The sequence below is a fragment of the Myotis daubentonii genome, chromosome 6 (assembly GCF_963259705.1).
Source record: "Myotis daubentonii chromosome 6, mMyoDau2.1, whole genome shotgun sequence".
Taxonomy (NCBI): Eukaryota; Metazoa; Chordata; class Mammalia; order Chiroptera; family Vespertilionidae; genus Myotis; species Myotis daubentonii.
This window is the reverse complement of record NC_081845.1, coordinates 91,239,504-91,263,698: the sequence shown is the minus strand read 5'-3', so window position 1 is coordinate 91,263,698 and position 24,195 is coordinate 91,239,504. Positions and strand designations below refer to the sequence as shown.

The following is a 24,195-nucleotide window of genomic DNA, read 5'->3' as shown; positions in this document are numbered from 1 at the left end:
TCAGTTTCCTAGTTGAACTAAGATAAACTATTGTGGTTGGTGTGATTTTGATGATAGCAAGAAACTATGGCTAGGGCTTCCTCTCTCTCATGCACACACTCCATTTCCTGCCCGCATGCCTGCTTGGGAACCAGGTTGGAGATGAAGATCATCAAGGGCTCCAGCGGCACCCCAAAGCTCAGCTACACAGGGCGGGACGACAGGCACTTTGTGCCCACTGGTCTCTACATCGTCAGGACAGTGAACGGTGGGTGATGAGCGACTGTTTTCTGTCCCCGCCTCCCTCAGGGTGATTGGCCCAGGTCCTGCCTATGCCAGAGCTAGGGGTTCCCTATGAATGTGGGTAGCGGCCAGGCTGGCATTTCTTTGAGGTACATGGGGGCGGGCGGGGGATTGTGTGCCTTGAGCCTCTTCTGTTCTGTGGTGGGTCCTGGGGTTAGGTTCGGGCTGGGAAGAGAGGAGCCCAACTCGTATATGCATGTGTCCTCATGGCAGGAAGGGGGTGTTCTGGCAGATCCAGAAAGTCCGGCTTAGCCATTTGCATGCCCTGTAGAACCCCCTTCTTCAGGGCCCTCTGCTGGGGTCCCACAGATGTTGCCCTGGTGCAGATTAGCAGGCCTGGGTGGGCTGGTTAAGTCTCTTAGTCGTCCTCTGGAGCCTCTTTAGGCTGGAGACGAGGGCTGCGTCCTCACAGGCTGGTCTCTGCCTGCACTTTGGGGAGGGAAGGAAGAACGGAGTGAAGGAGGGCACACCCTGCATTGGCTGCCCTGTTCCCCTTGGTTACTGTGTCCTTCCTGGGCTCCTCTTCTTCTCCTCAGAGCCATGGACAATGGCATTCAGCAAAAGCTTTAAGAGGAAGTTCTTCTACAACAAGAAAACCAAGAGCTCTACCTTTGAGCTCCCTGCAGACGCCATTGCCCCATTTCAGTAAGTAGCCTGCCCCTCAGCAGTCCCCCGCACTGCTGCCAGGATGCTAGCCAGTCCTTTGGGGCACAGCCCAGGTTCTAGGACCAACTGCTGCCAATGCAGGGGCTCCTCTGAGCAAGGGCCAGACTCCTCTCTACAGGGGTGTGGAGGGCGGCCTCTCCAGGGCATGGCTGGGCTTGGGCAGTAAGCTCAGAGAGAGGAGAGGGATGCCAGGACCTGCTGGATGGTTGGGGGTCCTGGGTTCCGGGAAGGATCCCACTTAGGGCACCTGCCCCATGGAGCAGCTACTGCTTCCCTGACTTGCTGACACTGTCCTGGTGGTGCGAACACACTGAGTGCCCACAGCCCTGCCTCTCGTAACTCCGGGTCCCAACTGTCCTTGTCAGGACCCAGTGTCCATTTGCCAGGTTGTTGATTGTAGGTTTAAGCAGCCATTCCGATGGATGCCAACAGCAGCAGCAGCTCTTTATTGGGAAAATGTGGTTTCCTAGGAAGTGAGCGGGAGCCTTCTGGGGTTTTGGCTGCCAGAAGGAAGACCCTCAAGTGGCATTGTTAATAGTGATGCCAGGACCTGCTGTGATGATTGGGGTCCTGGGTGGGGACCTCCCCACTTAAGTTCATCCCCTAAACCAGTTGCCAGGGGTGGGTGGTAATCTCTTGGTCCTGCTCTCTGGCTACAGCCCTCTGATTTCTTTCCTTCCCAGCATCTGCTACTATGGCCGGCTCTTCTGGGAGTGGGGGGATGGCATCCGTGTACATGACTCCCAGAAGCCCCAGGACCCGGACAAGCTATCCAAGGAGGATGTCCTCTCCTTCATCCAGACGCACAGCGCCTGAGGGCCCGGGGACGCCCACTCCTACTGACCGCCCTGCTGTTCAGAGTTAGGGTGCTCTACCTGGGCCCCTCTCGAAAGGGACAGGGGAGCACAGCCTGGCCATGAGGGGTGGATGGTCTCCTCTCCATCTCCCCTGAAGAGCTCAGTCGGGGGCCATCAGAGGACACTCACATGTTCCTTCTGGGACACCTTTCAGACTTTCCTCCCCGGAGACCTGTCTGGGAACTGTCTCCCCTGCGAGGACTCAGCCTGAAAGACACTGCTCCTACGTGGTGTGCGGTCAGGGCCCAGGGCACGTGGGGCTGCGGAGGACGTGTCAGAGCAGCAGGGCTTTGGCTCTGCTGTTCTCTCCTGTGTCCTGTAGACTCACTTTTCTGAGTTCTGTGACTGCCCTGAGGGTGGCCATGCCCCAGCTTTGCCCAACTTTTTACTGGGCCAACCCTTAGTGGGTGAGGCCACTGTCGGGGGCTGGCCAGGAGCACCTGCTGTACAAATCAAGGTTGTGTTTCTCTGAACTTGCTGTTTTGATGCCAAGTTGGAGAAGATTTTCTTGTCTTGTCCCCCCACTGTCTTGGTCTTCCCTGGAGCTCTCAGCCTAGACCTCTGACAGTCCCGCAGGCCGGGACACCACACCAGGATGCAGGTCGCACTGTCTGGTAGTGGATGTGACTGCCTCCTGGGGTGGTAGAGCCTTCCTGGGCCCCATCCCCTTTTGACCCAAATCTTGGGCAGCTCTAGAAGGGGAGGAAGCACCCTCGAAGCCCTGCCTTTTTCTGTGCCCCAGCAGCAGTGGCCCACTGCAACAGAGGGTACTTCATTTGCCTCAGCCACCTTGCTGCCCTTCCCTTCTTACCCGTAGGGGGTACAGTCACTTTTGCCATTCTGTGGTGTTGGCTGAGGGGGAAGGGGGGAAGCTGGGCAGTAGCTTTGGGTAGGGATGGCACTGGTGGTTGTTTTTAATGGGAAATACCCGCCAGAGACGTTCATACGGGCTCCCGAGGGCCCCCTCCCAGTGCTAGACTGGTTTCCATGGAGATAGGGCACTGAGGCTCCCTGTCAGGTTGGAATTGGCTCCACCCTGCGGTGAGGGCGTGTCTCCAGCCAGTACCCAGCTCTCGTGCTCCCCCCCCCCCTTCCCCGACCCCCAGGTTGGCAGCAGCACTGCTAAAATGTTGTATTTCCACCCAGTTCTGGGTATATGTGTGTCTTGCAAAATCTTGGATCATTAAAGATAAACATATTTTTAATGCCTGTGTGGCTCTGTGCTGGGGCTGCTGCGGGTTGCCCTCCGTGTTTGGTCTGGGACTGGCTTAGATAAAACAGCTTGGGCTGAAGGTGAAGGGGAGGAAGTTGTGCTGGAAGAAGAGAGGGTTTGTTTAATCGGAGCCTTGTCCAAGCTCAGGGCTCTCAGAGCTGCTACTTGCTGCCAGAGAGGGGCCCAAGGAAGTCGGCAAATTATGCAGCTTCTGTTAGAAGCCAGGATGGGAGGATGAATGAACCTACAGCCCAGCAGGGTAGGGAGGCACTTTCCCCCTTACATAAATCACACAGCTCACTCTGGTGATACTGTGACAATCCAGGATCAGTCTGTGACTAAAATAACAGAGGTGTCAGACCAATTAGTACCACTAGACCAGAGGAAGAAGGGAGGGAGAGATGATTGTGCCAACCCCCAGCCAGCATCCCTCCTTCATGTGCCTGCACTGGGGGCTGTGCTTGGGGTGGGAGACACGCAGGTGCTGAGGGCACCTCCCACTCCGGGCCAGGCTAGTTTCTTCCCCAGTCCCATCACTGCTGGTTTCCTCTAGACCAGTGGTTCTCAACCTTCTGGCTCTTTAAATACAGTTCCTCATGTTGTGACCCAACTATAATTTTTGTTGCTACTTCATAACTATAATGTTCCTGTTATGAATCGTAATGTAAATATCTGATATGCAGGATGGTCTTAGGCGACGATGGTTTTAGGCGACCCCTGTGAAAGGGTTGTTCGACCGCCAAAGGGGTCGCGACCCACAGGTTGAGAACCGCTGCTCTAGAGCCTGCCTGCACTTTACCTGGCTCCTTCTCCCTAGCCTCATGGTCCTTTCCTGAGCTCCCAGGGCAGCTCCTTTCCATGTTTTACTTACCTAATTGAGGCGATCTCAGCTCCTAAGCCCTTCACCCTTTTGGTTGCCCTGTTCTGTCTGCCTTGCTCCAGCCTCCCACACGGCATCCTGGGCCCTGTACTGGGACTAGGGTTGGGGGATGTGCTCAGAGGCAGCGTGTGATGTCTGTGTTGGCGGCTCCTGCCTCCCCATCCTTTCAGCCCCACCTCTACCGCTTCTCCCAGCAGACCCCGCCTGATTTACTGCCCACTGTCACCATAAGTCAGTCTGGTCATTACCATGGCTCTTGTAGCCCACTCACTCCGCCAGACCTCGCCAGCCTGGCTGCCTCTTCAAGACGGATTAACTCCTTGCCTCCGTAGGACTGCCAAGCGACCACTTCAAGTCCCCAGTTGCCCTTCGCTGCACAGGCTACCCTTTTCCTGCACAGGCTACCCTTTTCCTGCCGTAGGTGCAGGCAGGGCATGACGTGTTTGGTGGGGGTGGTGGGCACGTGGCACGATGCCCAAGCCCTGGAAATGGCTCTCAGTGTAGTTCAGGCTTGGGGAGTGCTTCCCGCTGTCTATTCCCTACTTAAGTTGAGGGCTCACATTCACAACCCCCCTTCTGAGTTCTAAGCCAAGAGCTTTCCCTTGAACATCTCTTCTTCTTGGTTCCTGAGTGCCGCCGCCCCCTTCCCCCGCCCCCCCCAGCCGCAGTCAGACGTGACATTTACTCAGCACACAGCCGCCTGGGTGTTCTTTATTGCCTCTCCCTTGGGCTAAGGGAGGAGCCTGCACAGTCCTGGAGACCAGGAGCGGAGGCAGGAGGGGCTGAGCCAGCAGGAAGCCCTGCTCAGTGTCTGGTGGGGTAGAAATGCCCTTGTACCTTGGTCCTCTTGAGCCCTCAAGGGCCTGCTTGGCTGTGACTGGGCTGTTGACTGGAGAAACCGCAGGCTCACATAGGCCAGTAGGCGTAGATGAGGCTCAGGAGGATGAAGATGGCCACGGAGAGCAGCATGTTCTTCCGGTTCTCCTGCCGAAGCAACTTGAGCTCCTTCTCTGGGAGGAAATGGTGTTGGACAGGTCGTTTAGGCCCATCTGCTATTCTCCGCTGCCTCTGCCTCTCCCACAAGTGGGTACACACACTGCTGAGGGCCGAGCTCTTCCCTGCCGGCCACTTCCTTATCCATGGAAAGGACTCTGTCCTTGATCCTCACAGCCTTTTGGCTACAAATCCCACCCAGCCTCCAAAAGCCCCAACACAATGCTCCTCAACCATTTCTCTTCAAATGCAGTTGAAGTTGAGGATGGAATGTGTGAGGGGTCACCAAAAGGCCACATGTGAAAGCCAAGCTATGTGGTGGCATGGCGCCACCAGGTGAGTCCCTCCACTTGTCACTGGGTAGGCTCCGTGCCCTCTGCTGGACGCCCAGCCAACAAATGAGGGACACTAAGAGGAGGCAGTTTGTGCTGTGAGGTAGAAGCCAGTCCTCTGCAGCCACACCGTCTCAGTGGGGATGCTGTGATTTTGTGTGAAAATTGCTAGGGTGGGGGGCACTGATGTCCCGCCTCTGCCTGTGAGAGGGAGCAGGGAGATCCTGCAGACCAGCTCTGGGCAGGCCAGACTGAGCCCAGGCTCAGGCAGGGGTGTGTGCACATGCACTGCACACACTGAGTGTTTCTTCAAAATCGGTCCCTTTGGAAGGTTCCCTGCCATGTGTACTGTTCTGAGCTGGTTCTAGGCCAGGTTTGGCCCCTCAGGGAGAACAGAACAGATAAGTTGGATGAGCCTCTGCGGATCAGCAGGCAGGGGCAGGAGGGCGGAAGGGGTGGTGGTGGGCCCAGCAGCTGCCCTCCCTCTAGCTCAGTGCCCTGCCAGGGTTCTACCCAGCTGTGCCCTCAGCACCCAGAAGGTGGCAGCATTGCTCCACTCCAGTAGCCCTTCAGGGCACCCAAGTTCATCCTCCTTCAAGGTCCCCAAGGCCCTGACTCCCATCACAGGGTTTTCCTGGGGGTGGGGTGGGGGGCCGGGGGACAGGGAAAACAGCCCTCCCAAGTCTGGGTGGATGTGAGAATCTTTTCTGGGCCTGGCTACTGTCATACCCCTTCGTCCCAGGAAGAACAGACCCACAGGCCTCTCTATCTCCCTTGGAACATAGGAACAGACCTGCTCTTCTTCCAGGCTGCTGGGCTGATAGTGGGTTCTTATAGCCTCCTGGGGGCAGAGCCCCCTGGATCCCTGTCACCTCATGGGCTCCCTGGGCTGTCTGTCCCTCCTGACCCTGGGACTGGAGGGTGGGGCTGGTAACGAAAGGGGACTTTCTTACCATAGTTGGAGGCTTTGTTCATCAGGCTGTTTTTCTCCTTCTCCAGAGACTTCCTGTGAGGGGGAAGGAGTTTTGTGGCTCAAGCCTTTTCCTTCCCACCCAAGGGGCAGCTGGCATTCCAGGGCAAGTTGGACAAGGGCCAAGGTGTCTGTGGCAGGTCGGGGGGCCCCGGTTAGCTATGAGGGGCTGAAGAAGGGCGGGAGGTGGGGCAGGAGCATTACCTGGCCTCTGGGCTCAGCTCCGCCCCATAGAGCCTGGAGTTCACCGCCTCCAGGTCCCTCCGACATTGCAACAGCTTCTCCTCCAGCCCATCGATCTGAAACACAGCACACCAGCCGCTGGAGAGGGCAGCAGAGCCTTCCAACTTCCAAAATAGGCAGGGTTCTGGGATGGGGAGGAGGGAGCCCTGTCATCCCTAACATTTCTATTATGCTGTCCTCGGCCTCCATGTGGTACAGCCTGAGCCCCACTGGAACTGGCCGGGGGTGTTGCTCAGGGCCTCACAGCCGCCCTGAACATGGCAGACGCCAGCCACGCAAGGGTATCCTGGGATGAAACGAGATGCTCTGGGAAGGCTCGGCCTCTCCAAAGCACCCCACGCACGTGAGGGGTGGGTGGTAGAAACCGAGGGGCAGAACCAAAGGTATTTTCCCACTGATGTTCAGCTAGTCTAAGTTGTAAGAATATGTATTTTACCATGAGAACCAATACAAAGTATTGAGTGTAAAAAAATGCAGCTCAAAAACTTCTATTTCTTTCTGATTGGGTTCTTGAGGCAAAGTATTGCCCATCATCAAGGTAGCTGTAACCTGTGGGGCAACATTGCTTCTGAAAGGTTGGTTGCCAAAGTTATCAGTTTTCCTATTTGTTTTGGTTATAATTTCAGAGATGTACACTTGATAAAATAAACCCTGGGTCCTGGTATGCATTTGGCCTTGAAAGCTCATCTGTGTCCATCTGTCCCCAGATGTCTGTCTCAGTGGCCACCTCTCTGGGCCTGGGACCTGCTTGCTCTTCTTGAACCAATGCCCTGCTGACAGGAGCCTAGATGGGAAGGTTCAGAGGGCCCGGTAATGCTCAATTTTCCATCTGACTTAACTCATTCTCACCACGTCCCTGGGAAGGATAGCAACTATGACCTCTATTTCACGAATGGGAGAAAGGGCCCCCAAACAGAATTCTCTGAGGAGTCAGAGCGAAACACTCCTCCCCTCTTAGCGGTCTTAGTCAGTTCCCGGCTCCAGTCCCTTTTGGAGTGGCCCCTGAAGAGGCGGGACCAATGATCACAAGTACGAATCCAAGTCCCAGGCCTGTGGTCAGGCCAGTGTCAGAGTTGCACTTAAGTCCCTAGGCCTTCTGCCCCTCTCCCTGGCCAGCACCCATCCTGGGCCAGCCATTTCCCTCATCCCAGTGCCTGGCACAGACGATGCACCATCTATCCCCTTTCCTGCAGCCCAGCCTGCTGCCAACTCTGCCTCCGGAAACAGGGTCCTGTGGGAGGGAGCGACTGCATCGGGCTGAGTTAATTGCCTGGTTAATTGTGTCATTTCTCTGCTAATGGGCACCAAAGGGACGGTTGTCCTGGGAAACAGCCCCAACCAGGAGACAGGGCCTGTGCCTGGGAAGGCCAAAGGCCATCCTAGAATAGGCGCTGTCGGGAGATGAGCTCTGGGGAGCCAGGCTCCAGGAACAGCCACGGCTGATGCCGATGGTCAGTGGAACCAGAGCTGGAGGCCTGGTCTTGATAGCAGCACCCCCAACACACAGAGCCCAGCCCCTCAGCACCCTGAGATCCGCTGTTTCCATTCCATGGTGTAGAAACCTCAATCAGAACACCAAATTCCATGCTGGGTCCTACACAAAGCTTAATTCCTGAAGCTCTACCTCCTCCATGAGGCCTCTGCTGGAGGGGTACTGCCTCCTGCCCCCAGCAAATAGTCCTCTCATGAGGCTGAGCATGTACTGTCATTCCAACTTCGTGTGTACAAACCTCATCTTCCCAAATTCTGGGAGCCCCGAGGGCAGAGGGTGTAAACTTGGAGTTTGGGGTTCAAGTCTGGCCCAGATGGACCCATTGCAGTCATATATGTGCCTGCTTGGCCCCTAGGGCTGACTGTAGCTCCTGTCCTAGAAGCATGTTGGCCATTTGTCTCCTTTGAGACCACAGGCCTGGCCCACTGCAGTCTTTGTAGCCATGGAGTAGGGTTGGGCTGGGCTGGATTTAGGCCTCATGTAGCAATGGTCACTGAAAGCCTCCACTTGTGCCCAAAGAAGCTGGGAGAAGTTAGGAGAAGCAACTGTCATGCACATAGATATGGCCTTTGTGGATCACCTAGTGCAGTATTAGCCCTTGGTTAGATTTCTCCCTGCCACCCCTTGGGCCAGGCGGTGGTTTGCATGTCATTCTGGGAAGGAAAAGTTTGGGGATTTCCATCCCTAAACACTTCTAGAAGGCTATCAGGTATCCAAACAAGTACTAACTGGCCCGGAGCAAGGCCAGGAACTCATGCTAAGCAAAATCTTTAAATTGAGGTTGGCAAGCTGCAAGTGGCCAAGCCAATCTGCCGCTGTGCTCCGGGCAGGGCCTGTGGAGCTGGCAGTCGGAGGCCTTTATCTGAAAAAGCCCAATTTCTCTGCAGTTCCACTGAATATCCCCACTTTCATTTACTACTTTTTAATGAGGCTTAAACAGACTAACACAAATCAAGGTTTTAGGGACTCAAGTTCTAACCTCCCTCTATGAATATTTATGTCCTGCTGACAGCTCTTTCTAGACTCCCTTCTAAATAGCAAGTTCCCCTTCTTTGTAACCCAGCTGCTGGATGTGGGCTGAGTGGGGGGAGGCTGAGGCTGTCAGGCAGCTGGCTGGCTCTTAGAAGGCCGCTAACCCATCCGCAGAAGGTGACTCTGCTGGCAAACCCCTGCAGCACTTGCTGAAGCAGAAGCTGGCTCTCGAGCAGCTGTAATAATGGGTGCAGAGATTCCACGTGACCTCTGGCTGCAGGGAAGGCTGGGAGGGAGGGTCAGGATGCATAATTTAGTTGTGACTGGGGTCAGGAATGGTGGCTATAGAGTAGAGCTGACAAGATGGGCCCAGGAATGGGGGAGAAGACTCAGAAAGTGGGCCTTAAAGAAGACCCTAGTTAGATTTTCAGTCAACTCTCAATGCCACGCACCTGGATTATGCTCTTTGCAGAGTCCCTGCAAATCTGCAGTCCTTAGCTTTCACTCTGCCGGCAGGCTGAAGGCAACAGAGAAGATATAGCAAGGCTCAGGAGAGAAGACACGGGTTAGGACCAGAATAAGGAGACAAATGGCAAGAAGATTCTAGAAACATAAGAGTCAAAGCTGGGCAAGCAGTTGGAAGCCCAAGTGCCTAGAAACCTGAAATTGTGGCTCCTGAAAAGTGTGGTCACATGGAGTGGGGCCTGCACCCAGGTGCCTCAGCTTGTCACTCACATGCCATATTCCTTAATCCTATCTTTGTAGAACAAAGATCATGTTTCATATTCCCAAGGATGTGAGGACGATGTGAGGCAATACATGTAAGGTGCTTGAACAGTACTCAACGCACATAGTAGTTCAGCAAGTATTTGCTACCATTATCATCAGAGAAGTTTTCACTGAATCTTTGGGGAATAAAAAGAAAAGTTAATTTGTGGCAAGAGTAAGAGAAGGAGCTGGATGTGTGTGGGGCTGATGGACAAATCTGCCCTGGCCACTGGCCAGTAGCAGTGGGGAGAGGAACCCCTCTGGCCGGATATGGCCATCCTCTGAGTCAGGGTGGAGTTCAGGGGTGGAGACTGCAGGGTAGGCCATCAGGACAGCAAGGCCTCCACAGGCCAGCCCATCCAGCTGGCTCAGGACATGCATACTCAGAACTTCGTGACTGGCCTGGGGAGAAGCTGGGCTGGGGCCCTGGAGCCAGCACCAGGTTGTAGAGGCTGGGCCTGGTGGAACCCAGGGATGACAGGCCTACAGCAGTGCTAAGGGCAAAACAGACTCATGTGGTCTGGTCACTCTGGGGAGCCTCGGTTCACCCACACCATGGCTCTATGGGTCCTGGCACCCAGCTAAGCTGGGAGCAGGAATGCGAAGCCCCAGGACTAAGGCAGAAAGAGGCCCCATCATAAGAGATCCAACCAACACTAGTGGGGAGAGTTACACTCTGGAGGCCATGGAGACTCCCACGACACATGCTGGATAGCAGGATAATTAGCAGGAGGAGTGTGGCGGCCCAAGACTGGCTCCAGTGCTGGGATTTTCCTGGCACTGTAGGTGGGTAGCAATGCTGGCTATGACTGTCACAGGCAAAGTGGTTACAGCCAAGGAGGGGACTGAGACAGGGAACTCATTCAGACAGCACGGGGGGCCCCCAATGTACAATAACATTAAGAAGTGTCCATACATTACGTTTATATTCAGAAGACCAAGTGCCCGTTTTTATACAGGAAAATGAACACTTTAAGTCACTAAGATGACAGCGGGTGCAGCATGGCTGCAAAGGAACCCAAGGAAGTAAAAAAGGCAGTGGTGTGAGCTCCCTATAAGTTCGCAAACTGTGCCCGGTAGGTGTTGTGGAAACTCATATGCAAGCAGTTAAAGGACCAAGCAGTCAGTGGTGAGTATGCAGGGTGTCCTGGTGGGTAAGTCTGTAATTTGAGGGGAAACGAGGTCTCTTAGGTAGGAAGTGGGAAGGAGCATTCCTCAAGGAGGAGGGAGCTGACCATCTAGAGGAGGCCTGGAGCCAGGATCCAGGAAGTCTGTACTGTATGGGAAAGGCCCACGAGTAATTCTGCCACAGAACCACTGCCTTCCTATCCAAGCACAGACTGAGGACGGGGTGCCTGGCGGGTGGCTTTGAGAGTGAGCAGAGGGGCAGGCTCAGCGAGAAGTATGAGGCCAAGGATCCTCCACAGACGCAGGGATGCTTCCTGCAGAAGACTGTTAAGGTCTGAAGTCAGTCCAGCAGTCAAGGTCACCATGGGCCATGACCCCAGCCAAGTGCGGCCATTGCTCCTGCTGGCAGATGCCAAGGAAAGAAAGGGCTGTTCATTTTCAGTCCTCAGGGGCAGGGACGCTCCCGGTGGCCTTCGAGGCCCCTCCTTCAGATGCAGCTCCAAGGCGCTCTGATGACAGTTTAGTAATCCCCAGCAGCTAGGCAAAATCCCCTCTGCCACCTGACTTGGGGAATAACACCTTATTCTCAGAGCTTTAGGGAAGTCTCCCTGGGGTCCTATATGCCATAAAACCACTGTGTTAAGAGAAACTGTAAAATTTGTCTCAAATCCCCGTGAGGCATCTTTTCAGGAGTATGGAGCCTCCTGGAATTAAAGTCCTCGATGAGACCTTTTTGGGGGCAAGAAACATGAGTGCCAGCTCACACACAAACTGCCCAGCACACTGGTCGGGTCAGGCCCCACGGGGCCAGCTCCAGGCCTGGCTGCCACCAGGGCCTGGCATGCAGCTTTTATTCTGCTGACAAGAACGAGCCATAGGCTGGCACCATTATGGAAGCTTCCCCTCTTGAAGGTGGCTAACTGGTGCTCCCTCGATCATCTTGACACTCTGGGAGGGGCTCCCTGCCCGCTCCCTAAGTTGCCACTGTTTAGGGCCCAGCTTTCTTCTGGGAAAGGGCAGAGGCACCCTCAGGGCTTGGCACTGGCCACTGCTTTCTAGTTCAGGCAGTCATTTCCGGTCTTGCTGGCCTTGCTCTCGGGAGCTCCCAACCGGTGAGTGAGAAAAGTGGCTGGGAATGAGTTCACCCCAGGAGCCAGGCAGTGGTTACAGGGCACATCCTGCACCTGCCTGGCCAGGTCCTTGCTGGGCACCAAGATCTACTAAAAAGCATGGTGCTGAGGTATCTGAGCCCAACTCAAATCACCAAGTTTTGTGTGTCTAGACGGCACAGAAGGAGTCAAAGCTGCCTCATGGAGGCCAACGGTCCACACAAACTAAACCACACAGCCCAGGAGAGGCACCACTGCAGCAGGCGCCATGTGCAGGCACTTCTGCGCGCCTCTCGATCCCCTCGTGGGATGCTCACAATAACCCTGAATGAGCAGTGTTATTTGTATCCACATTAGCAGCTGAGGAAACTCAGGCCATGGAGATGAAGGAATCTGCCAGGCTCACACAGCCAGTCCACGGAGAGCCAGGCAGTCCGAGTCCGGGCTGCTAGCTACCAGCCTACATCAAGAAAGCCCTGAGCCACCAGCCCTGAGCCACTCTTAGCTCCTGGGTGCAGCCTCCGCTCCTTACACCCTGGGCCAGACAGTTTGTGGGAGCTTCATATATGCTACCCAAGGTCAACATCAACTCTACAAGGAAGGGACTGGCCCCATTTTAGAGAGAAGCTAACACCTGGCACAGAGATTTTAAGCAACCAGCCCAAGGTTATGTGATTGGGAAGTGGCAGAAGTGGGGTCAGGAATCCGAGTTTTTCTGCTCCAGAACTCATGCTCCTTTAAAACCCCTCGTGAAAACATTCATGACAAAGAAGGGCTCTGTGGAAACCATTCCAGGTCCTGGTCCAAGTCCACCCAAGCTTGCGATCTGGCCTCCACAGATATTCTGAGTAAACGTGTCCAGGGCTTTGCTGGTCTCTATCCACATAACAGCTACGTTCCGTGAGGGAAGAACCTGACTGAGATCCATTTGCTGGGAGACACTGAGACGGGAGCCGAGCATCTGCCCTCATGAAGGCAATTACCCTCCACCTGCCGGCTGCAGCACCCCAGGCACCCTCCCCGAAACTGTGTAACTGCCCAAGCGCCTTCCCAAATCCACAAAAACAGACCCAGTGTGCCCACTTCCACCTCTCCCACCCCGTCCAGTGTGCGATGATGTTTTACTGAGTTGTACACTTGAAACCTGTATGGTTTTCTTAACCAATGTCACCCCAATAAATTCAACTTAAAAACAAAAAAAACAGACCCCGTTTGGAGAAGGGAAAGGTGGGCTAGTGGCCTGATGTGCCCTTCCTTCCCCGTAGGCATCAAAGTCTTTCTTTTCACGAGTTAATTCACAGCTGAGTGGTGTGAGCTGTCCCAGCTCCAGCCCCGCAGCCTGGGAACTGGGTTCTGGAGATCCACCCATTTCAGTCCGGAGGCCCCGGGTGTTTATTATATCCGGCAAGGGAGCCGCACCACCTGCCCAGATGGTCTCTGGCAAGAGCACTGGGCTTTCCATCTGGGGCCTCAGGCCACACAGCCAAGCCACATGGGGGACACAGGCCTCAGTTTTTCCGGTGAGTGGCTTCAACCCTCAAAGGGCTGATTACTCTGGCATTACTTAAGGGGTGTTTTTCTGTGGAGGAGGCTCCTAGGGCTCTGTGGGGGCAGAAAATCCTCCACCCATGGCTCCCCAAAGATCAGGCCCTGTGAGAAGCTCCTCTCCGAGGCTGAGCCAATGAAGACAGGTAACCTTTCCAAATTTTAATCAATGAACAATTTTCAGGAGAAGCAGAGTGCCCAGGGGCTTGTTTCTCTCGAGAGTCACCCTGGCCCTGGGTCAGGAACGCGAGGGTCCCTGCTGAAGCCCACGCAGCCCCGAGACACCCCGAGACCTTCGTGTGCCGAGCAGTTGCCAGGAGAGATGCCACTCTCTGCCTTAAGCCTTCATCTGTCCCTGGCCAGAACGTTGTTTGGAGTTTGTTTTCTCTTCTTTCCCCAAATATATTTTTTGATAAATTAGCAAAAGCTTCTTCATCGCTGAAAGGCTGAAAGCATTTTTCAAGAACTGGCATCTACCCCGCGCCTTATGAATTCATTAATTAAGATGCTGGCAAACAGCCACTCCACACATGCTGACATCCAGCCGTGTTAGGTAATGAGGTTTTAGTCTCCTGACCCCCCGTCAAGTGGAGCGGAGCCAGACACAGGCTGCCGAGAGAAATCACCTGCTCACTGCTGACCTGTCGCTTGTGCCTGGCAGCAGGTGAGGCTCATTTAATGGTCAGCGGCCCTTGAACAGTCTCCACATGTTGCCAGCCTTTCAGCCCCTGGCTGGGCAGTACCCAACTGCCTGCTCCACTGTGGCCTCCTAACCTCTGACCAGCAAACCACTCAGATAGGCCCAGGTATCAGAGACAAGGGTTCAAGTGCCTCCTCCAGCCACTCAAGCCAATTGGGTAGATATTTATTGCTTGTAGCCCTTGTCTCAGAAAACTGGTTGGCTCCGTCAGCTCCAGAGCCGAGGCTGCCTTCATCCACTCTCAATGCTTCTGCCCCTCCTCCCCTCAGGGAGCTTACAGTGGGACTCACATGAAACAGATAATTGTAAGTGTCAAGGCTCCTTTCCTCTGGCGCTCATCCTGACTAGGCCATTTTCTCCTCTCAACCTACCACCTCAGCTTAATTGTCACTGATCTGGGCCTCTTTTTTCTGATAAGGATTCCAGTAAATTCTAAACGACTACCATTAACTTTTATTCCCTACAGCAGATACTATTAGTTGGCCAACACAGCATCGATTACCAACCCCCTTCTTTGACTCCATTACAGAAGTGAGAAAAGATCAACAGATGTTTACCAGCCTCACTGCAGCTAGGAGTGGTCCTGACCCAGTTCTGGCCAATAAGATGTTCCAGAGTCTGCTAAGAGACTGGGGAGGGCTTATGCTTTGCACAAAGAGTGTTGTAGTTCCTTTCTCCTTCTTCCTTATTTGAAGTTGGATATGATGAATGGAATTAGGGCAGCTATCTTGTGACTACGAAGAAACAGTTAAGAGAAAGCAGAAATACCAGCCCTGGCATAGCTGCGCTTTAGAACCAATGCCACCAATCTCCAAATTTTCTGTTTTGGGGGGGTGGGGGGAGAAGTATACTCCTATTTGTTTAGGCCAAGGGTCACTGGACATATAAATATCATCTGTGGGCCATTCAAAATTATCAACTTAAAAATTAGCCTGCTATATTTGGTCAAACATTTAATTAACTCACCCCTAATGCCTTGGCCGGACCAGACCAAATGATTTCATGAGCCTCATCCGGCCCTCAGGTCGGACATTCCCGTCCTGGTTTGGTCACTTGAGGTCAGTTTTCTGTAACCTGTAGCCAAAAGCTTTACAAACTGATATGTTTTTGTATTAGGGAACAGATCCAACCAAGTATCTCCTTTAAGATGTCAACTAAGACACTGCACATCTGTTAAGACAGCTGTCTGCTAAAACATCTACAGACATTAAGTTGAAGGGTCCAGTTTTGAAAGAAAAGCACAAGGACCAAGTAACAGCTCATCACTACCAGAGGTTTAAAAACAAACAGGTTTGACACCAGCCAAAATCCTATCACTTTATACTGAAATGCAACCTTTCCCTCAGCCAGAACCCGCCTATCAGTTTTGACTGAAATACAACTCCCCCCTCCTCCCACACAGCATTAAAATCAGTACCAGAGAATGGTGATTTCTCATCTGAACTGTAATTCTTTCTTGCTCTTCAGAATGAACTCTCAGAAGTTAAAACGCATAGCCAGTTTTTTCCAACTCTGAAATCTTACAAGGTGGCAAATGAGTTGGATAAAAAGGTCTCATGGGTAGCCATGAGTGGGGGAGGCTAGGAGGTGCCTTGGTTGTCCTGCAAGGTGACTGCCCCATACAGCTGGCCCGAGCCAGCCCTCGGGGTGAGTGCTGCCCGCTCAGTAATTGCTTCATTACAACAAGTGGGGACTGTTTGCAGGTGCTGAGATCACTCACTTGTGGGGGTTTTATTGCCCTGGTCAGAGTAACAAACATTTCTGATTAAATCACCACTTCATTGGCTCTAAGCACACAACTTTTAATGAGGACAATATCTACTGCTACTGAGCATCAGTGCACATTCAATACTCAGACCCGCTGGGGGCAATGGACGAATGAGGTGAGGAGACAGTCAGATGCCACGCTTTTTCTAAGGTGCACAGTTACAGATCTCAAATGTTAGCATATCCAAGCAAAAAGTAACCTTAGAGATCAAGATGGCAAATGTAAATATCTACTAGTATATTGGTATTGACAGGTAAAAAAAAAATATTGGCAAATGTAACTGGTATAAGGTGGTATTAGATCTCCCCACACCCGCCCCAAATTCAAAGCATTTTTAAAACCATGTCAGCCAAACAAAAGACATCTGTCATCTGTATTTGACCATAGTGAGTCTGTAAACCCTGGTGAAGTTACAGATGAGAAAACTAAAGTCCAAACAAGGGGGTTGACTTAGTCATGATAAAAAACACCCACAAGAACCACAAAGGCTGCTAATACAGAACACTGCTTATTGATAACTAGAGGCCTGGTGCATGAAATTCATGCACTGGGGGGTTGGGGGGGGGGGAACCTCAGCCCTGCCTGTGCCCTCTCGCAGTCCGGGAGCCCTCAGGGGATGTCCAACTGCCACGAAGGCGGAAGAGGCTCCCATCATCGCTGCTGTGCCTGCCAGCTGTGAGCCCGGCTTCTGGCTGAGTAGTGCTCCCCACTGTGGGAGCACACTGACCACCAGGGGGCAGCTCCTGCATTGAGAGTCTGCCACCTGTTGGTCAGTTCGCATCATAGCAACCGGTTGTTCCACTGTTCAGTTGATTTGCATATTAGCCTTTTATTATATAGGATAACACTGCCAGGCATCTATTAGGCACTTTAAATAGATTTCCTCATTTAATCCACAAAACCACACTGTGAGGTAAGTTGCAATCTGTGTAGACCAGCCATGGGCAAACTAGGGCCCGCGGGCCAGATCCGGCCCGTTTGAAATCAATAAAACTAAAAAAAAAAAGACCGTACCCTTTTATGAAATGATGTTTACTTTGAATTTATATTAGTTCACACAAACACTCCATCCATGCTTTTGTTCTGGCCCTCCGGTCCAGTTTAAGAACCCATTGTGGCCCTCGAGTCAAAAAGTTTGCCCACCCCTGGTGTAGACTGTGGAATGTCCACTAAAATAGTGGTCACCAACCGGTGGTCTGTGGACCACTGGTGGTCCGTGAGGTCCGAAAGGTTGGTGACCGCTGCACTAAAACACACTAGCTCCTTCTTCCATTGCAATCAGGCTGTAGTTGGGCATGTGGCCTCCTAACTGATGAATGTATTTCCCAGCCTGCCCCTGCAGTTAGGTGAGGCCTTGCTTCTTAGCTTGCATTTTGGCCAATGGAAAATGGGCACTTTAGGCCCAGGACTCTTAAGATAGCGGGTGTGCTTCTCCATTCTCTCTTTCCCAGCCAGTGGGTGTGGCCTGGTTTCATTCATGAGGTTACAACAAGGACCTAGGGGAAGGCAGAGACACAAGATGGAAGGAATACAGCGGAACCACTACTGTCCTAGTACTCTACACCAGGGGTTGGCCAACTATAGCCTGTGGACCTGTTCTGTAAATAAAGTTTTATTGGAACATAGTCACACCCATTAATTTATATACTGTCTATGGCTGGTTTTGTGCTAAGATAGCCTATCTGAGTGTAGTTGATGCATGTTATTTGTGGTAGTTATGTTCTATAAAGCTGCTACCAAAAATGAATAAGCAAATACTGCACCAGGTTAGGTCCCTGTGAGCCTCTGGTCACATCATTATTATCAATGGATCAATAAAAAACCTTGTTTTGTGTGTATTTCTGTTTAAAAAGGCCTACTGTCATATATATTCTTGATTCATTAACATTGAACACACAGTCAATAATACTGTAACTCAGACCTGAACAAAATAACACACACATGTTATCTGTAAGGCACATGAAGCCTTCTTGCACATTGGAAAACTAGACAGCACTACACTTGAGGGCATTTTAAACAGCAAAATCACCAGCAAGAAGCACAGAATTATAAAAAATGTGGCACTAAATAGACCAAAAAAAGGACACTTGTTTACTATATAAGAACTGAAATAAGGCCTGGCTGGTGTTGTTCAGAGGTTGAGCATCGACCTATGAACCAGGAGGTCATGGTTTGATTCCCAATCAGGGCACATGCCTGGGCTGTGGGCTTAATTCCCAGTGTGGGATCTCTCTCATCAGTGATGTTTCTATCTCTCTCTCCCTTCCTCTCTGAAATCAATAAAAATATATTTTTAAAAAAGAAAAATAACTAAAAATAAGAAGGCAGAATACTACCTTGTTCAAACTTAGTGGGATCTGTAGGCCTCCAGTGACCACAATTTTTTATTGTTAATCCTCACCTGAGGATACTTTTTCCGCTGTTTTTAGAGAGAGTGGGAGGAACAGCATGGGAGAGTGGAAGGGAGGGAGGAAGAGAAACATCGATGTGAGAGACACATTGATTGGTTGCTTTCAGCACCTGACCTGACTGGGGCTGGGGATGGAACCTAAAACCCAGGTGTATGCTCTTGACCAGAAATTGAACCCGTGACCAGCCAGTGCTCAACTTTTTTACTGCTTTGAGTTTGTCTGTGACTTACTGCAAAAGCACTCTAAGTATTGATTTGGGGGTTACAAATACTTTTTAACAAGTAGGCAAATTCACAAATACAGACTCCATGAATAATGAGGATCAACTGTAGTTGCAACAGAGACCATATGGCCCACAAAGCCTAAAATATTTACTATCTAAACCTTAGAAACAATGTCTGCCCATCCCTGCTTTAGCATGTTAGAAAAAAAAAAAACTTTTCTTGTTCTTAAAACCACTGATTTTGAGGGTTCCTGTTTTTTTTTTTTTTAATATATTTTATTGATTTTTTACAGAGAGGAAGGGAGAGAGATAGAAAGCTAGAAACATCGATGAGAGAGAAACATCGATCAGTTGCCTCCTGCACACCCTCTACTGGGGATGTGCCCGCAACCCAGGTACATGCCCCTGACCGGAATCGAACCTGGGACCCTTCAGTCCGCAGGCCGACGCTCTATCCACTGAGCCAAACCGGCTTTGGCTTGGGGGTTCCTGTTACAGCAGCTTACCATGTCCTAACACAGACTATAAAGTCTATTCTCGTCCCACTACACAGTGCCTTCTCATTTGACCATCTATTACTCCCTTTCAGAAGGAGATACCTATTTCCATCAACCTTTTTTTTTCTACCAAGTAGGCTGATGTTTCTCAAGAGGTGGTACTAAAACCTCCTGCTTCAGCATGGTGTGTGTAGCTTGTTGAAAGCATCTGACTTGGCCCTGGCTGGGTAGCTCATTTAGTTAGAGCATCGTCCCAATATTCCAAGGTTGTGGGTTCTCCCAGTCTGGGTACACACAACAATCAACCAATGATTGTATAAATAAGTGGAACAACAAATCAATGTTTCTCTCTCTCTCAATCTATCAATAGAAAAAATCAAATTATTTGTTTAAAATACCACTCCCCAACCCCCCAAAACACAAACACACACACACACACACACACACACACGTCCTACTGAATTACTCCAGGCAGGGGAGCATTCAACCCTCCATCGTAAAAAGCTCTACAAATGATTCTTAATGCAGCCTTAACTGTGAGAAGCACTGAACTGATAGGAAGCTCAAGAACACTATTACCCTCTCTGTTTTTTAATCTTAAGTGGAGAACATGTTTTCTTAATTGATTCTGAGAAAGAGAGAGAGAGAGAGAGATAGCTGTGAGACAGGAACATCGACTGGTTTCTTCCCAAGGTGCCCAATCAAGGATGGAACCGCTGGGAGGTGACCTGAGTGACTGTAGCCTCTGGGAGGTGACCTGAGGGACTGTAACCTCTGGGAGGTGACCTGAGGGACTGTAGCCTCTGGGAGGTGACCTGAGGGACTGTAACCTCTGGGAGGTGACCTGAGGGACTGTAGCCTCTGGGAGGTGACCAGAGGGGACTATAGCCTCTGGGAGGTGACCTGAGGGACTGTAACCTCTGGGAGGTGACCTGAGGGACTGTAGCCTCTGGGAGGTGACCAGAGGGACTGTAGCCTCTGGGAGGTGACCTGAGGGACTGTAGCCTCTGGGAGGTGACCTGAGGGACTGTAGCCTCTGGGAGGTGACCAGAGGGGACTGTAGCCTCTGGGAGGTGACCTGAGGGACTGTAACCTCTGGGAGGTGACCTGAGGGACTGTAGCCTCTGGGAGGTGACCAGAGGGGACTATAGCCTCTGGGAGGTGACCTGAGGGACTGTAACCTGTGGGAGGTGACCTGAGGGACTGTAGCCTCTGGGAGGTGACCTGAGGGACTGTAACCTGTGGGAGGTGACCTGAGGGACTGTAACCTCTGGGAGGTGACCTGAGGGACTGTAGCCTCTGGGAGGTGACCTGAGGGACTGTAACCTGTGGGAGGTGACCTGAGGGACTGTAGCCTCTGGGAGGTGACCTGAGGGACTGTAACCTGTGGGAGGTGACCTGAGGGACTGTAACCTGTGGGAGGTGACCTGAGGGACTGTAGCCTCTGGGAGGTGACCTGAGGGACTGTAGCCTCTGGGAGGTGACCAGAGGGGACTGTAGCCTCTGGGAGGTGACCTGAGGGACTGTAACCTCTGGGAGGTGACCTGAGGGACTGTAGCCTCTGGGAGGTGACCTGAGGGACTGTAACGCATCAGCAACAAGATGCACTAGAAGAGAAATCACCTCCAACGCTTCAACTAGGCTCTCCTCGAACCCTCAATTTCCTCGTCTTTAAAAATCTCACAGGCTTGTCCTGAGGATGAACTGAGGATGCAAACGAAGTAGCACGTAGCTGCTGCTATATCCATATGCATCTATTTTTATTTTTTAAATCCTCACCTGAGGATTTTAAAAACTTATTTGAGAATGAGAGAGAGAGAGAGAGAGAGAGAGAGAGAGAGAGAGAGAGAGAGAGCCTCCCATGACAGGCCCTGACGGAACCCACACCTTCTGTTGTAGGAGAGGACTCTCCCGGCAACTGAACGACCCGCCAGGTCGCAGCAAGTTATTTGTAAGCCATTTGGGGACACCGCCACTCCAGGATCCTCTACAAGTTCCCGCGGGTTCCCAAGGCAAGTTTCATTACAGGCTTCAGGCCCCAGAGGGAAAATGTCCCATCGCAGCAAAGTTAAGCCACTACTGACACACGAGACCGTGTGGGCTCCCTAACCTGCAGGGGTTCCTCACCTGCAGGCCTCGACCCCGCTGTGCGCCCCCTCTGTGCCCGCCCCTCGGGGTACTCAATGAAGGTCTCCCTGCAGGACCTCATTCTCTGTCCCGCCCCCTTCGGGGCCCCGGTTACCTCCGCGTCTCTTCCCTCCGGAATCCCCTCCCCCGGCTCCCATCTCTGCTGTCCCCCCGCCCCCCGGCTCTCCAGCATCCGGTTCCTTCCTCAGGCCCCTCAGCGCCCGGTACCCACAGCGGCCTCCCAAGACCCTTGCGTCTCCCAAGCTCGCGGCGCCCTTACCCTCACGCCTCCCTAGGCCCCTCCTCCAACCTGCACCGGGCCGACCCACCACCCGCCGCGGGGAGAGACAACGAAGGACGTGGCCCACCCCGCTTCATCCAGCGTCCTCCCCTCACCTCCAGAGCGACGCCCAGGTTCTCCCGCTTCTTTTTAGTCATGTTGCTCGCCGGGATCCCCCAGTCATCATTGGACGCGCCCATTCGCAGCACCACGCATGCGCAAGCACTCGTGCTCCCCCCTCATTGGCCACCAAAGCGGCGGGAGGTGGGGCTCCGGGCGGGCGCCATCTTGTTGAGGGGCGTGGTCAGCGCGCCGCCGCCATGTTTGTGCGGGGCAACCTCTAGTTTGGCCTTAGCCTGGGGCCGGGGGGCGGGTAGATGGCGTGGGGGCAATTTCCGCAGGCAGAGCTGCCCCTGGCCTTCCACATTCAAAGCCCCTTTAGGGCACCGAGAGGCCTTTCCCACCTCTTCTTCCTGCCCGTCATCCCCTTAGTGACCGCCCTGCACACTTTGAGGCCAGCCTGCACCCCCCCCACCCCCCATTTAAATCCTGTGCAACCTTCACGGCCCATCCTGAGGCACCGCTGCTCCAGAAGCCCTCTCTTGAGTTCCTTGGCCTTTTGGGATCTGATCACGACCTCCTGTTGTTATTCCTCCTTTTTGTCTGGTGTTATTTTGCTCACACACATCACGGAAAACCTCCGTCCTGCCACCTCCTAACACCACGTTTCTGTGCATCCCCCCCAGGCTTCCTGTCGGCCGGGTGTTCTATTCTGTTGTCACCCTCTTGCACAGACACTGCAGACCCAGCGCTTTGAAATGTTCTGACTGCCCCCTGGTACAAATGCGCTTCTGTCCCGCGGCCTAGCTACCCCTGAAACTGCCACCAGCGTTCCCGATAAGCCAGTGGTTCTCAACCTTCCTAATGCCGACCCTTTAATACAGTTCCTCATGTTGTGGTGACCCCCAATTTCATTGTTACAAATTGAACATAGTTAAAGCATAGTGATGAATCACAAAAACAATATGTAATTATATATGTGTTTTCCGATGGTCTTAGGCGACCCCTGTGAAAGGGTCGTTTGACCCTCAAAGGGGTCGCGACCCACAGGTTGAGAACCGCTGCAATAAACAAACACCTTTACCACCCGCAATGCACGCTCACATGTTCTATTCTAGCCTATTTTATATATATATATATTTTTTTTTTTAAAAGTTGGTGGCAGGAGACCTATTAAGTTTATTTCATGACCCATTAATGGATATTGAGCTGCAGTTTGTAAAACACTGTCATTCCCTCTGTCCTCGAAATCACTATTTGTGAGGGTGGCAAATACCACCAAGAGAATGCCGCCATTCTTGCGTTGGACATCACCTCCCAATAATGCTAAGGAAACATCTTTGCACACATCGCTCTGTCTTTCTGAAATTTTTCAGATAAATGTGTAGAAGTGGAATTATTGGGTCAAAGAATATGAGGCCGAAATCGAAGCTCCTTATTTTCTGACCAGTTATCTTTCTGGGTGAGCCTGTGGGTTCGGTGTGTGAATGCGTCCAGGTCTGTGTTCTCATAATATAGTTGTTGAGTGATGGTGCTGGAGGCGACCTGAGATCTCATCTCCGCTGGCCGCCTGCCTGAGGCCCACAGAGGAAAATCATAGTAAATTCTCTCTGAACAGTCAGCAGGCTGCGGAGCAGTTGTTTAGTGCAGAGCTTAGCTTAACACCCAGCACAGGAGAAACTTCCTCAAGATCGTTGTCTATCAACTGTCAATCAACAGCATTTATTGTCGGAACACTCTTCACAGCATTGGTTCCAACCCCAGAAAAACCAGACTCTGTGCTTCCCAATTATCACAGGCTCGGGCCCAGGGGAGGCGAGAAGAGGAGGGAAAACACTGTGTTCTTTTAGAAGTGGTTCCTTCCGCATGTGTTTGGCACCACAAAAAAGCCTCGGCGGTGTGGTGAGCTTCCTGTCAGTGCTTTGTCTTTCTCCCCCGTTCCCCGTGAAATAAAGGGTGAGCTGTCATCCTTCTCCCTCAAGAGCCTCGGATTTTCCAAATCAGACTCGTTCCCTGGTTCTCATAATGGGACCAATACTTGAAATGGAACTGGAATGAGAGCCCTGGTGGGTTGTGTGAAAGGGGGGGGGGGAGGGGGGCTGTGGAATGAGTCTGACCTGGATTCCAACCCCAGCTCTACCACTTGCAGTGGTGGATTGGGGGCCAGGTGCTTAAGTTGGCTGAGCCTCAGCTCCCAGGTCTGTAGAGCAAAGCTGAGGGGCCAGGCTTGTGGGCTGCTGTGAGAACCACTAAACGGTCAGTCCTGTGGCTTGTGAGTGACCAGGAGAGATTCAGCAGGACTGATGGGCCCGCTGCCAGTTTTTCATGATAGGGTTTCGCTTGGCAATTGTCGTCATTCTTATTTTGATTATTGTTTTGATATTGGTTTCTATCGGCTTTGACACTACGGTACAGTAGGTGTTGTTAGGAGTTAGGGACAAATGCTTAGGTTGTTCCCTGCTATCAAGGGCTCTTAGTTCACGGCAAAAGGCAGCCCCCAACATACACAGTGTCTCTCCCTAGAAAGGAGATGCCCTTTCCACCTGTACTGGTCCCTCCTGCTGAGACCATCAATCATGGGTTTCCTGTGCCCAGACGTGGCGGACGGTGCTGACCCCTGTGGTGCCGGGGGAAGCTGAAAGAGCCCAGGTAGCCTGCAGAGGTCCTTTCATCCCAGTA

General features: G+C 52.4%; 2 protein-coding genes across 4 annotated transcripts in view; one reads left to right on the top strand and one right to left on the bottom strand.

Annotated features, from left to right (window-relative positions):
- Nucleotides 1-3,010, top strand: part of CMTR1 (cap methyltransferase 1) — a 56,847-nt gene extending 53,837 nt beyond the window's left edge. Inside the window, exons 22-24 of the mRNA XM_059701808.1 lie at nucleotides 135-247; nucleotides 819-927; nucleotides 1,632-3,010. Of these exons, the coding sequence (XP_059557791.1) occupies nucleotides 135-247; nucleotides 819-927; nucleotides 1,632-1,764 (355 nt within the window). The 3' untranslated portion in view covers nucleotides 1,765-3,010. The remainder of the gene's footprint in view (nucleotides 1-134; nucleotides 248-818; nucleotides 928-1,631) is intronic.
- CCDC167 (coiled-coil domain containing 167) lies at nucleotides 132-21,662 on the bottom strand. 3 transcript variants are annotated; one of them, XR_009453521.1, is made up of 5 exons: nucleotides 21,573-21,653; nucleotides 6,398-6,540; nucleotides 6,177-6,229; nucleotides 4,736-4,908; nucleotides 132-706 (listed from the first exon to the last, which is right to left on the bottom strand). XR_009453521.1 is itself a non-coding variant. In XM_059701810.1 (4 exons), exons 1-4 carry the CDS (start codon nucleotides 21,654-21,656, stop codon nucleotides 4,805-4,807), a joined length of 336 nt encoding a protein of 111 aa, XP_059557793.1. In that variant the 5' UTR covers nucleotides 21,657-21,662; the 3' UTR covers nucleotides 4,579-4,804. The 3 variants fall into 3 exon arrangements, 2 of the variants coding, with proteins under 2 accessions (XP_059557793.1, XP_059557792.1); XM_059701810.1 differs by lacking the exon at nucleotides 132-706 and having other exon boundaries at nucleotides 4,579-4,908; nucleotides 6,398-6,492; nucleotides 21,573-21,662; XM_059701809.1 differs by lacking the exon at nucleotides 132-706 and having other exon boundaries at nucleotides 4,579-4,908.
- Between the last annotated feature and the right edge of the window lie 2,533 nt (nucleotides 21,663-24,195).